The 14,492-nt window shown below is 44.5% G+C and overlaps 2 protein-coding genes across 2 annotated transcripts in view; one reads left to right on the top strand and one right to left on the bottom strand.

Annotated features, from left to right (window-relative positions):
- The window catches only part of Slc39a6 (solute carrier family 39 member 6), a 22,872-nt gene extending 20,816 nt beyond the window's left edge, over window positions 1–2,056 (bottom strand). Inside the window, exon 1 of the mRNA XM_021214810.2 lies at window positions 1,498–2,056. The gene's annotated coding sequence lies outside the window, so the exon portion shown is untranslated. The remainder of the gene's footprint in view (window positions 1–1,497) is intronic.
- Window positions 2,057–2,137: 81 nt separating this feature from the next.
- Window positions 2,138–14,492, top strand: part of Elp2 (elongator acetyltransferase complex subunit 2) — a 35,295-nt gene continuing 22,940 nt past the window's right edge. Inside the window, exons 1-8 of the mRNA XM_021214156.2 lie at window positions 2,138–2,343; window positions 5,084–5,162; window positions 7,692–7,762; window positions 10,005–10,161; window positions 10,505–10,582; window positions 12,105–12,169; window positions 12,840–12,906; window positions 13,541–13,678. Coding sequence (XP_021069815.1) covers window positions 2,206–2,343; window positions 5,084–5,162; window positions 7,692–7,762; window positions 10,005–10,161; window positions 10,505–10,582; window positions 12,105–12,169; window positions 12,840–12,906; window positions 13,541–13,678 — 793 coding nt within the window. The 5' untranslated portion in view covers window positions 2,138–2,205. The remainder of the gene's footprint in view (window positions 2,344–5,083; window positions 5,163–7,691; window positions 7,763–10,004; window positions 10,162–10,504; window positions 10,583–12,104; window positions 12,170–12,839; window positions 12,907–13,540; window positions 13,679–14,492) is intronic.

The following is a 14,492-nucleotide window of genomic DNA, read 5'->3' on the forward strand; positions in this document are numbered from 1 at the left end:
GGTTGGGCATTCTTAATTGAAAAAAAAAAAAAAATGCTCTAGAAAGGGAGGAGGAAGAGGAGGAGGAGGGGGAGGGGGAGGAGGAGGAGGAGGAGGAAAAAGAACCATGTGCTCACAGCCATGCCATCAGCTTCTTCCTGAGAACCACAGCTCAAAACCACTTCCCCCACCACCACCATTTCACAAATAGAAAAGGTAGAAACAACAGTCTCAACTGGCAATCTAAATTAAAAAAAAAAAAAAAAAAAAAAAGATTCCTTTTTTTTTTTGGACACACATCATGCTCCTTATTCCCGACATAATTTTACCAAGTTTGTTGTTTTGTGAATCAGGTCATTCCCTACCTATCTTCAAACAGACTGGAATACACACACACACACACACACACACACACACACACACGATCTCCGCACCCCCATTCAGCACTGAATCAGACCTGATTGTGTGGCAATGCGTCTAGATTTCCCAGTTCCTCTGAATAACTGCACAATAGTTCTTTGAACAAGTAAATTAAGCGTCTTGAGAACACACAGCATTGTTCTTCAATTGCTACACATTAGCTAGAGTGTTCTCTCAGAGAATGTTCCAAACTCAAGGCCTGACCGCACTCCTTTTCAAGTGGAACACGAAAAGCAGAAATCAGTGCAGCAGAAGCACTATAGTACAGTACAGTCAGATTTTTGGATGGATTTTCAACACGTCTCTAGTAAAAGATACTGAGGGATTTTGATCTATACGGGGCACTGGGAAACTGACTACCATATTCCAAGCTGTTCCTTGGCACATTCTCACATTCATGACCTCATCTGAAAAGCCGGTAATATCTATTTGCAAGGATGAATTCAGAGTGGAAGTGCTTGTTAAACTCCTCAGTTGCCCAAGTGCTGATTATCATACTAGGCGCACAGGTAAATGGAGGCACACAAAACCATATAGGGCCAGAATCCTGCCAACCATCTTTGGGGCCTCACATTGTGAGAATTCACATGATAGGCAAAAAGATTCATGAAAAAAAAAAAAAAATCATTCCCAGGGGGAGAAGAGGCGAGTCACCAGATGGGTGGGGCAGATCTGGCCTTGAGCCAGGGTAAGATGCTGAGGGCCAGAGACCGGTCCCTGGATCTCCTCACAGGCCGAGTCTCTGTATGTGGAAGAAACAAGCAAGCCACAAGAAGAGGCCTTGAAAAAGGAGGTAGTGGAGAAAACGGAAAAGCGCACAACGCTTGCTTTATGAGGGCTTCTGTAATGAAACGTGTTAGTAAGCTTCCTTGAAGGTGAAAAGTTAAACCATCGCAGAAAGTTCCTAGTTTGGGGCTCCCAAACCTATATGGGGCCCCTAAGTTGGGAGGGGCAGCTATCCCGGGCTAGTGGAACGTGAGGCGGGGCCCTCGAAGCATCCCTTCTCCGTCGCCCGGCTTGGTCCCAGTACCCGGTCTCTGTAAATCCGGGCCTGCGGGGCTCTGTCCCGTCGCCCCGCTGCGGTCTTGCGGAACTTACCTCTCCTGGTGTCCCGCCGCCCGGCCCCGCGCGCAGGTTCGGTTCCCCGCGGGAGGTCCGAGGGGGCTGAGAACCCGCGCAGCTCCGGTCTCCGAGAAGCCTTTACGAGGCGTGGAGCAGCGGCAGAATCATGAGCCCGGCCACCCCTCGGCCCCGGGGTTGCCGCGCCTCCTCCAAGCAGGACAATCGGTAATTACCGCCGCCTCCCGCTGCTAGCACCGTGGCGCACGCGCAGTGCAGCTCCGGAGCCCGGTCGGCCAAGACCGATCCGCTTTTCCGCGTGTTCTCAGACGCCACGGGCTCGCCGCGATGGAGGGGCGGGCGCGGGTCCTTTCCTCGGGCCCTTCCGCGCCACGCCAGGACCTCGGCCCAGTCTGGTCCGCTGTGGGCAGCCCGGCCCGATGGAACCGTCCGGGACCACGAGCTCCTTCGAGAGCGCCCTGCCTACAGCGGTCAGGCCCGGCTCACGCGCGGAGCAGCGGTCAGAGTGATGCGCGAGGCGAGCGAAGGCTACGGGAAAGAACCACGCCAGCAGACGGGGGCGTGGCCGGGAGGCGTGGCCTGCGGAGCTGGGCGTTTTAGTCCCGCCCCGGCCCTTTCGAAATCCGGACCGGCTGGCGAATGCCGGAGTATCCGCGGCTGGCTAGAGTAGTTCCGCTCTGGGGCGGAAGTGCGCGGGAGTAGCTCGGCCATTGAGCAGCTAGCATCATGGTTTCTTCTGTGTTGGAGGTGTCTCATGTGTTTTGCTGCCCGAACCGGGTTCGAGGAGCTTTGAGTTGGAATACCGGGCCCGGAGGACTCCTGGCTTTCGGCACATCCTGCTCCATTGCGCTCTATGACCCTCAGGTACGAGGGATTAGGTGGACTCCGAGCCTCCAGGGTGCGTGCGCTGCGGGCCCGGCTTGCAGGCCGAGTGCGCGGTCCAGCACTCGCCAGGGGCGTGGGAGGAGGAGCGCCTCCGGAGCGACCTGGGCTCCGCTCTCTCCTGCGTCTCGCAGCGTCAACCTAGGGTGCCCGTGGCTTGTGAGCCCCGAGCTGACATCCCAAGGATGACATCCTTCTCAATACCCTTACGAGAACTGAAATGTAGACGTGGGTTCAAGCAGCTGAATTCTTTCTTTCCCCTGCAGCATAGTTAGCGAACTTACACTGAATTGCAAAGAAATGTAAAGACATTTTAGGTACGTGAATGCAGCTTTTAAGGAACTGTGGAGAAAAATAGAGGATGGGAGTCTTAAGCCCTGTTTATAAGGCAAGACTTAACCCGTTTTTTGAACGTCAGCCGGCTGATTATTATTTGGCAGTTTCCTATTCAGCTTCTCAAGTAATTAATGCACTCTACCAGAGTTAGGACCCTCTCCCCTGGTTACTTTAGGATGGCGCAGTTAATGTTGCATGGTCCTTGTGTCTGTTGAAACGCTGTAAACTAAAGTGTAGTGTAGATGCCTGTCTCGAAAAACCAACAAATAAAATAAAATAAAATTTGATTTTAAATCGTTTTCCTAAACTTTGCAAAGTTCTATATGAAAAAAATATTATTTTCTCTAACCCATAGCATGCTGGTCTTATTTTTTATTTTATTTTATTTTTTATTTTTGTTTTTTCGAGACAGGATTTCTCTGTATAGCTTTGGCTCTCCTGGAACCCACTCTGTAGACCAGGCTGGCCTCGAACTCAGAAATCCACCTGCCTCTGCCTCCCAAGTGCTGGGATTAGAAGCATGCGCCACCACTGCCCAGCCTCTTATTTCTTATCAGTTTGCTATAGAAATTCTTGATTGTCAAGAAGAAGCACATCAAACTAAAGGCAAACTTTACATTGGCCTTCAGCCGATGGTTAACTAAGCTGGCAGAAGCCCCATCTTTGGGCAGAAGTCAGTGGATTCCATGGATCTGTCCCCGATAGCTTCCATCATTTTTTAAAAATGTTTTTATTTTTTAGCGTTTCTCTTTGTAGCCCAGGCTGCCTTGTCTCTTTGAATCCACCGTGTAGTTGAAGTTACCCTCAAACTCACCATCCTCTTGCCTTAGCCTCTCAGGGGCTGAGACTACAGACCTGAAACACCATGTCCACCTCTGTCGTATTTTGTAATGATAACCTGATAGTCATGTTAGAGGATTTTAAACATACAACATAGAGCCCCCCCCCCCCAATGCTTTGTTAAGTATTTTTCTGGTTGGGTATTTAATTAAAGGAGTAGGAAGACTTGAGATGTGGGGCTGGAGAGATGTCTTCTAATGGTAAACATGACCTAAGCTCAGATTATCCAGTACCCATGTAAAGGCCAGGCACATCTGTGTGTATCTAACTCCAGAGCTCACTGGCTACCCATCCAGCCAAAACACATCTCAGTTCAGAAAATAAGGTGGAGAATGTCAGCCTCTGGTATGTATGAGCACACACATGCACACACAGGCATGTACATGCACGCACAGGTGTGTGCATACATGCACAGGAAATGCTACAATACAGAATTGAGGATGCTGTTTATTCAGCATTTTTTTGAAAGCCCCCCTCTAAGCTTTTTGTAGCGTCGTGAAGCTACAAAGATAATGAGTAATTACTTAGTCCAGTGAGAAAGACAACAAAATCCGTCAGTGCTTTCCAGCCTCGAGGGCTCATTCATTAATTATATTAATTTATGCATACTTGCCTGTTCCTTTTTCCTGGCCATGAGAAATTTTGTTTGGTATACATTTGGCATGCAGTCAGTACTGTTGGTAACATGGGGGGGGGGGCTATACAGAGAAGGCAGTGAGCAAACCTTAGCTGTGGGTGCGGTAAGGCTGCCCACGGGTGACTGAGGATCTGCTGGGAATCTGTAGAACTTGTAGGGATCAGATTTCAAAGGACTATGATAGCTGTAGCCTCATGACCTGTGTCACTGGTCACTAAGGCTAAAGAACCTACCACTTGACTAGCCACAACTTTGTATACATTAAATACAGACTCCTCAAAATGAGCCATGAATTTGTATACATTAACTGCAGATTTTTCTTTTTCTTTCTTTAAACCATTAACTTGGGCTGGAGAGATAACTAAGCATTTATGAGCACTGGCTGCTTTTTCAGAGGATCTGGGTTCAATTTCCAACACCCATACGACAGCTCACAATGTCTATAATTCCAATTTCAGGGGATCCAAAACCCTTATATAGATATACATGCAGGCAAAACATCAATGCACATGAAATAAGTGAATTAGTTTTCGACTTAATGCATTGCGATAGTGTTTTGCTAAAGATTATGGCCCACAAAGAAAGGACTACTTGCTTATCTTGGAGAATCAAGACAGGCTTGCTGACAAGGTGGTTGGGGTGAGAACTATGTAGGTGAAGATCCAGAGAGCTCAGGTCTTCAGTTATGAATAGGAGTCTGGGAGTGATGTGTGGAAAGGCAGGAAAGCTCTCTAGTGAGTGGGTGGCTTAAGCTACAGTTAGAGGTGTATGGCTTGAAATGCAACTCTATTGATGGAATTCTGCTCTTTTTTATTGTGTCAAAATACTGATAACTAATTTTTTTCTTACTTCCCGATTCCTTTGTAGCCTCCCTTCTAATATACTAACTGGTATTCTTTTTCTCTAAAGAAAAAGGTAGTTATTACCAATCTGAATGGCCACACCGCTCGAGTCAACTGCCTGCAGTGGATACGTACAGAGGATGGCTGTAAGTGTTAAGCTGAGGAGGTTGCTCTCAAATGCTTTTTGATAAAGTATGGTTAGTAGTTTTCTTTCATTGTTTTTCGTATTTTAGCATTTCCTTCACTGACATTATATGTTTGGGAAAAAATTTCAAAGGTCTACCCAGTGAAATGGCTGACTAGTGTTTTTACTTGACCTCAGGTGAAGCATGGATATACCCTGTGCCATGGCTTCTGATTGAAAAACCTATGAGCAGGGCATTGGTGGAGTTGACCCAAGTCTGTTTCTGCCATAGATAGACTGTTGCTTTATTTAGTTGAGACATTGTACCTCTGTTGTACTGGATAGCATTGTCTGAAAAGTGAGGGGCAGCACTGGATCAGAGGACTCCAGGTGATCCTGAGATGTGTGAGGCCCATGCTGTTTTCATCATACTAACAAGTGTATTCGTTCACAGGCTGTCATGAGCGTGCTGTGTGGTTTTCTATCAGCCACTCGACCTGTGATACTTAGCAGACTAAACAAAGAAGCAGATATGAAGCTCAAGCTGTTTTTTAACATAGCCAGACATTAAAGAGCCTTGTAGACATACAACATTGTGCCTTTGTTCTTATTAATTTTTATGGTTCTAACATTAGAATTCTTTAGCTCCTATGAAAATTTGTATTAACCTTTGTCCGAGTTAGGGTTTCTATTGCTGCTGCAATGAAACACCATGACCACCAGCAAGTTGTGGAGGAAAGGGTTTATTCTACTTCCAGAGTACTGTTCACTATTGGAGGAATTCAGGACAGGAACTGAAACAGGGCAGAATCCTGGAAGCAGGAACTGATGCAGAAATCATGGATTCTGCATGATTACTGCTCGTTTCCCCTTGCTCAGCCTGCTTTCTAATAGAATCCTGGTCCACCAGCCCAGGGATGATACCACCCACCATGGGCTGGGCCCTCCACCATTGATCACTAATTGAGAAAATGCCACATAGCTGGATCTTATAGAGCCATTTCCTCAACTGAGGCTCCTTCCTCTCCAATGCCTAGTTTGTGCCTGATACAAAACCAGCCAATACAACATATTTTATACATCAGTAATTAAATTACTTTTTAAAAAAGATTTATTTATAGTATGTAAGTACACTGTAGCTGTCTTAAGACACATCAGAAAAGAGCATCTGCTCTCATTACTGATGGTTTTGAGCCACCTTGTGGTTGCTGGGTTTGAACTCAGGATCCTCAGAAAGCAGTCAGTGCTCTTAACCGCTGAGCCATCTCCAGCCCCATTAAATTACTATTGCAAGTGGGGTTAGGATACATGCCACACACAGTGCATGTGGAGGAAGTCCATTCACTTTTCAGAGTTTGGGAATCAAACTCAGGTCATAGGTTTGTATAGCAGGTGCCTTTACCTAATGAGCCATCTAGGCTGTGTAATTATTGTTGTTTTTTAAAGACTTGGTTTCACTGTGTAGCCTTGGCTGGCCTAGAACTCACTATGTAGATCATACTGGCCTTAAATCCATAGCACTACCCCTGTCTCTCTCTCCTGTGTGCTGGGGCTAAAGGTGTGTGTTCCCAGGCCCAACATCATCGTAGTTTTTAGTGAACTATTAAGGAGTATTTTTTAGTTTTAACTTCTAATACTGACACACATAGCCCACATTCAGGGCCTTTTAGGGTTTTAAGAGTGTGAAGTAGAAGACAAATTTAGAATGCTTGACTGTATTGGATTATTCTCCCTCATTTAAGATTCCCTGACTCCAGGATTTTCCATTACCTTATTGGTTGCTGTAAACTCTCAGTCCTGTGGAATTCTCCCAGTTGTCCTTCTGTATCTACTGTCCTGTGGTCCTGTACTGTGAGTTAAGTTCCCTCCCATTCTGCATTATGATCCAGGCACAAATGCAGAATTTGCTTGAATTGGTGAGACTTCTATGGTTTATTAAAAGCTTAATAAACTTCTATATTAAAAGAAAAAAAGCTTAATACACTCACTACCTATCTCAGTTGGCAAATCAGAGTAACTCTTGCATCAAGTCAGTAAAAGCCACCATGTAATACAAAGGACAGCTTTTAATGTGTGTGCAGAGACACAGCTGTAAATATATTAATTGCCACCACTTGCTATCAAAGACTATTAGAATCACCTCATAGGATGTTGCTGTGACATATTAATTTTACCTTCCATTTAAGAGTGATGTTACATTAAATGAGTTATATGTTACACTGTAGCCTGTGATTCTCTAATAAGGCTCTGTCACCAGATAATTTAGATTTCCTAAAAACTTGATTACGAAATTAACTTGATTTAAGAAAAGGTGGTAGCTGATACCTTTAGTCCTAGCACTCAGGAGGCAGAGCCAGGTGGATCTTGGTGAGTTCGAGGCTAGCCTGGTATACAGAGGGAGTAGACAGCCAGGGCTACACAGGGAAACCCTGTTTAGAAAAACAAAAACAAAAACAAAACAAACAAACAAAACCCAGAGAAACAAGAAAGAAAATAACTAGGTAAAGAAATGGTATGAATGCAAATATTTACTGAAATACAACTTTTCCAGCCCCTTCCACTGAGCTGGTGTCTGGAGGATCTGACAATCGGGTGATTCACTGGGAGCTAGAGAATAATCAGGTCAGTAGCTGTGTCTAATTCTAAGAAATGATATTTACTTTTCAAGGTTGAGTTCTCATTTCTGGTTTGTAGTTTTCTTTATTTATGAAGTGCCTTAATTTCTTTCTTATCTATGAACATTCTTTATTTGCTTATCCATAACCCATATACTTTATTGTTCTTTTAAATCCAAAGATAAAATCCCAACACTAAGAAGGGGAAGTGGACGCAAAGTCCCACACCTAACCAAGAAGCTATTTGCAATTAATACCTTCTGGGAAAGAGAAAATCAATTTCTATAATGGAGTGTCACTGGATTTTTCATACTCTAGGCCAGGCCATGTCCAAGAGTAGCTGGTCAACACAAAACAGACATGCGCACAGACACACATAAACAGCATACACATAAACACTTTCTGAGACAGTATCACTGTATCCCTAATCTAGCCTTACTGATGGGATGGCCTGGAGGGCTGTAATTACAGCTGTGTGCAGTCTCCCAGCTGGGATAGTTTGCCCTGTGCACGTCAGGGAACCTGTATCCTTCCTCTAATTTCTGCTTCCATATTCGTGTGCTGTCACTTGTCCCTGTGACTGATCTCATGCGAGCTGTTCTATTTTTAATAATGACAGACATTTTGGTGTATTAAATGGGTAGCTGCTGTCAGATAAATGTAGATCTGTAGTTGTAAGCCATGTTCCACACACTGTGTGATGATGTGATGGGCCTCTTTGATGAGTAGTTCTAGTTGTAGGCAAAGACTAATAAAAGTGAAACAAGTAGTTATGCTGGTTTTGAATATTACCCTGCAGAGTACATAGAGCAGAGCCTTCCTGTTGTGAGTCAAGGACATCATCTTGAGGGTAGAGTGGACTTGAATAACGAAAATCCAAAGTGGTTGAAGCCCAGGTGTGTGAACTTGGTGCCGCCCCCCTGTCCCCCCACAGATGGCTTTAGAGTTGGATTGCAGAGTGGAGGGTTACTGTCTGGGGAAACAGTTAGGGGTGAGGATTCCAAGGAAGACAACCATTACAGGAATGAACTTGCCGTTCCCACTTAAAATCTCTTTTACATCCCATTGAACTTGGAGGAGACAGTTTTGGAAATGTTGCTATATAATACATGTGTGCAGAAGAAGAGGGGAAGATCATATTGAGTATTAGCTTTAGGAGTTTGTGTTTAGGCTGTACATGTGGTACAGGCCTACATCGTTGGCACAACAGGCTGAGGCAGGAGAATTACGAGTTCAAGGTCAGAATAGGCTATACAGCAGAACACTGTCTCGAGTTTTTTTTGTTTTTTTTTGTTTTTTGCGGGGGGGGGGGTAGGCTGGGGTACAGACGAGTGGCAGAACAGTTGCCTACTATGTATGAAGCCCAGGATTTTCTAATGGAGTATGTCAATTACTGTGAAAGCAGTGTTAACAGCATAGAAGAAACAGGAAGGAAGAAGGGGTCTAAAAAAAAGCTCTCAGCACTGACAGGTTAGTTACAAAATAAATTGGGACTATGATAGACAGGGGGATGAGTAAAACTTCAGTTCTTTCTTAGGGCCCCGGGAGAAAGGCGCTTCTGCAGAGAAAAATAGGCAAGTAGGAAGCTACAGAACCAGGTGCATCATGTCATGGGAGCTGCTGGCTCTATGACCAGACTCCATGTCCCCAACACGAGGTACTGGAAATAGAGGGCCAAGCCGAGATGGGTTTTGGAGCCACCTGCATTTGAGTGAGAGCAGAATGCTGCCCTCACTGGGCCCAGTCTTAGCAGAAGAATCTAGGGAGAAGAGAGCTCTTATTTTTGAGACCTGAAGAGACAGACCTTCAGACTTTTCCTCAGTGCTTCCCTAAGCTCCTAGTGGTGGTACAATCAACTGCGGGGGGGGGGGGGAGTGAGGCCAGACTGAGTGGGGTGGGGGTATAAAAGGAATTAGGGTTCAAGGGAAAGGCCGAGCATCCTTAGGATTGGGTACCTACTCATGCACTTCTGTGTGCACAGTGCTCAGTGCACCTCTCATCTTGTGTAGCTGAGGATGACCTTGAACTAGTGATCCCCCTGTCTCTACCTCCCAAGTGCCAGCATTAGGAATGTACAGCTATCATGTTCTATCTACAGTCCCCTGATCTTGATTTTTTTGAGACAGTCATTTGGTAGCCTAGGCTAGCCTCAGACTTTATCAACCTCCTGAGTTCTGGATTAGAGACATGAGCCAGCCCAGTTTTATAATTCCTTTGTTCTTATAACACATGTGTAATTCCTGATTCAGGTTTTAAAATCAGTCCGTCTCCAAGGCCATGAAGGACCTGTTTATGCTGTGCACGCTATTTACCAGAGTGGGCCATCCGAAGGGGAGCAGCATGCCCTGATAGCTTCTGCAGCTTCAGATTCCACAGTGCGAATCTGGTCTAAAAAGGGCTCTGAAGGTAGGCTTGGAGGCTTTGTAATCTAGGGAAAAGTAGTGGAAATTGTGAAATGAGTAGCAACTACAAGAACACACATAAGTTCCAACATTTTAAGCAACTTTAGAATATTACAATTCTAATGTGAATGTGTTTCTTTTTGACTTTTTCACAATATCCCTTAACCAAACTATTTGACTAAGTAAACTCCTTCTGATTTTTAAATTTAACAAGTTCATTTCCCAAGGTGACCGAGGCTGGGGGTTGACTTCTCTCCCTCTGTCTACTGGCACCCTGACTTGTGATAGCACACAGCTTCTTTACTTAGAGAAGCTGACAATTGCTCATGGGGAGTTTTGTTTTTCAGTCAAATACCTTCAGACCTTGAGCTTCATGGATGGATTCGTACTTTCTGTCTGCCTGTCTATTTTGCCTGGTACTAATGGTAAGTGTCCTGCTATTCATTAGAAGAATGCATAAAGAAATGTTTGGAGCCTTGACTTTGTATCTGTTACATTTATTTCTCAGAAATAGAAGAACAAATAGAGATGGTTATACTGTAACATTTATTACAGTATTCAACACCTAAATCTAGATCATAAAGTGAAGGACAGCTATTAGGGATTTAGCTGAAATTTGATTGATTTAATACGTGCTCCAAGTTAGTATTGCCGCGTATGGAATTGACCCCGATGCGCCTGAGTGTAACTGTGGGAAAGTAGTTCTGTGAAGGTCGGACCAAGGGGAAGTGCTTACCCGTGGGGGCTTCTTAACATGGCAGCTTTTCATGGCCTGTGCGATGAGTTTGCCTTCTCCTGCCTCTTTTAGTCACAGAAATGGCAGTCGATGTGAGACTATGGTTCTCTTTACCCCCTGCTTTCCCTGGAGGGCAGGCCCAGCTGCCAGAGGCATGGCTGGGAAACTCCAGCTCTTCTGCTCTCTGTCCTCCATGGCAGGAGCGGAGACTCTGACTCTATGCTTGCTTTGTGCAGAGGTGGCTAGGGAGGGAGCTTAGTTTTGTAACATGCACCTTTTAGTCCCCTCGGGCCTCTTAACCATTTATCTGATTGTGTGCTCTTGTATTTTGACATTAATTCATTCTCAAGCAAAATGTGAAGTCCTTGAAGTCATGGAACACATAGTGTAAAGATGTTTAGTTGGTGACTGATGCTGGGCTCAGAGGCTTTTCTTTTTTTTTTTTTTTTTAGATTTATTTATTTATTATATGTAAGTACACTCTAGCTGACTTCAGACACTCCAGAAGAGGGAGTCAGATCTCGTTATGGATGGTTGTGAGCCACCATGTGGTTGCTGGGATTTGAACTCAAGACCTTCGGAAGAGCAGTCAGGTGCTCTTTCCCACTGAGCCATCTCACCAGCCCGAGGCTTTTCATTTCCAGCTGGGGGGACAGTTTTTCCCGTTGGTCCTCTGGTGGTAGTGTAAGAATGCACCTTACTTGTTACTTAACATTTATTTTGGTTAGATGACAACTTTTGGGAGTCCTTCTATCTGTCCACTCAGTTTCTAAGGCAGGGTCTCCCTTCACACCATGTATTCTAGGATAGATGCCTGCAAACTTTCTGCCAGTTTGTCTGTCTTTCATCTTGCTAAGGAGTGCTGGGATTATAGATGCATATCACCAATTCTGGCTTTTTATGTGGGTTCCAGGCATTGAGCTCAAGGACTGAAGTCAGGCTCGTGTGGCAAGCAAGCACTTAGCCCATGTTTTCTCCTGGTCCCTCCTTGTTCGGCCTCTCCCTTTGTCTCTCCTTCATCGTAATGCGCAGAGTGGAGACACTCACTGTCTTATTAGAGTTTGTCAACAACCACTGACATGAACCATGTAGAATGTCCGCTTATTCCCGAAGACCTTTTATTAATTGTGCCATGATGTGGGAGCAAAGGCAGTTTCTTCGCCTGTGACTGTAGCTGCCGGGCTCTTAGCCATGCCTGTTTTCCTTCCCAGTGCCAGTGTTAGCATGTGGTGATGATGACTGCAGAATTCACTTATATACCCAACAGGATGACCAGGTAACTAGTGTTTGTGTTCTTTCATACATGGCATCCTCCCTCCTTCTGCCCCTATTTCCTCCATCCTCCTCCCCACCCTCCTCCTCCTTTTCCCTTCAGAAAAGAGAAGCCTCCCAGGGATAGCAACCAAACATGGCATATTAAGTTGCAGTTTGGAAACTAGAATTACGTTTTGCTTAGTGACATGTCTTAATGTAAACTACTTCTAGGTGATAGCGTTTTAGGGATGTTACAATTCAAACCAGAGTAGTCCACAGGGTAATCTTCTCGACGACTCTGTTAGATGCTCTTTCACGTTATGAACACCACACAACCACTTCCTTGGTCGTCGGGCGCAGAGTTATTAGAGGAAAGCTGATAACTAAAACCCATAAAGCTGCTACATGGAGGAGAGAGAGAAGAAAGATGCCATGCTGGTGTTGCCCCTTAACCTTTCGAGTGCCTGCCATATAGCATACCTGCTGAAGTACTCTCTGGTCCCGTTTGTCCTCTACACAGAGTGTATGCTTTTTCTGAGCCAAAGGACAGAGTCCCGGGAATGGAGTTGGTTAGTTCTAGGCCCTTGTTTCCTTTCATTTGGTAAGAAAGTTTGGATAGTTGTAAAAGTCCAGGTAGCCAGCATTCTCAGTGCTGTACCCAAGGCGCACCTTAATGACTAGTATCTTTCTAGTTTCAGAAAGCACTTTCTCTCTGTGGACACGAGGACTGGATAAGAGGCGTGGAATGGGCAACCTTTGGTCAGTCTGAAGTTTTACTAGACGTGAACATGATGGGGACGAGTTTGTGTTAGTCCAGGAAGGCAGCCTTTCCTGCTTAATTTCTAAGTTTTCTTTGTGTGCTACATTGCCTGCTGTCCCACATAGAAAGGGGACTTAAAAAGTTTTGTTGGAGGAGCACACATGCTATGACACGCATCTGGAGGTTGAGAGACAGCACGGGGGTGGGAAGCAGGCTTTCCTTTCACCTTGTGAGTCCCAAGATCAGAGTCACAGGGGCTTGGCTGAAAGTACCTTTGCCCACTGAGACATCTCAGTGGCTCAGAAAAGGGGTTCCTTAACCTATTTGTTAACTTCTGATTGCGTGGTGAAACATGAGATAAATTGATATTTGCAGAATGACAGTACTTATCTTACTTATATATAGATATTCTTGAAGAGTTCTTTCTAGAACTTTGTAGCCTAGCTGTGGAAAACCACTTCTTATATGCATATCTGTTAACATTGTTAACATTAAAAGTGAATGCCAGTCAAATGACGGATAAGGAAACAAAGTAATGTTTTTGGATCTAGAAATATATACACCACAGAAGAAAAAGTCTTACACCTAAATTTACTGTTTTAAAAAGTAATGTAGTATGTATTCTCTAAATAGGTAGAGACCTTTTCCTAGCAAGCTGCTCACAGGACTGCCTAATAAGAATATGGAGACTGTATATGAAACCAGCATCCTTCGAAACCAAGGATGGCAGTTTAAGGCTGAAGGAAAACACATTCACTATAAAGGATGGCGGTGAGTGTCAGTGAGGGTTGGAGGTAGCGGTGCCTTGCTCTGCTGGCCCTTTCATTTGTCTGGGTCTCACGCCTGTGTGAAGGGCAGCTTTTGATTTTTATATGAGATGTTATTTTTCATGTTTAAAACATTTTTATAAACTGTATTCCAGTCTTTTTAATTACTGAAGGGTATGCTTAACGTTTATCAATGAATTAATTTGTGAAATGTTGTAAGCATAGCATAAGACCTAAAGGAATAGTGTGAATTCTGGTCCTGTTGGAGTATATTCATAAGGACAAGCTAAGTTATTTACATTTGAGTGGCATGTGTAATTCAGGTTTTCTTACAGTATTAGATGTAATGGACTGTTGCATAAGTATGGTAATGGACAGGGTTTCCCACCCACAGGTCCTATGGGAGTGTTGTATGGTGGAGATGTCTTAGTTACAAAGTGAGCAGTTATATAGGGAAAAACCAAGAAATGATATAGACAAAATAAAAAGCTATGTTAAAATATGAAAATTTTCATGTATTTGTTTTTAAAGTTTATAATTGGAATTTAGTTTTCCTTATTTTATTAAGTAGGGAGATAAGGAGGCTGGCTTACCTGTTTTTACTATTTATCTATCTGAATGAATGAATGAATGAATGAATGAATGAATGACAGGGTTTCATACATCCCAGGCTGGCCTCCCTAACTCCTGAACCTCCTTCTCCTCCTCCTCCTACCTTCTGAATGCTGTTGCTGTTAGAGGGCTGTGCACACTGCCCTGTTAATGTCACACTAGGGATGGAAGCCAGGCTGTGCACACTGCCCTGTTAATGTCACACT

The sequence above is a fragment of the Mus pahari genome, chromosome 15, assembly GCF_900095145.1.
Source record: "Mus pahari chromosome 15, PAHARI_EIJ_v1.1, whole genome shotgun sequence".
NCBI classification, from domain to species: domain Eukaryota; kingdom Metazoa; phylum Chordata; class Mammalia; order Rodentia; family Muridae; genus Mus; species Mus pahari.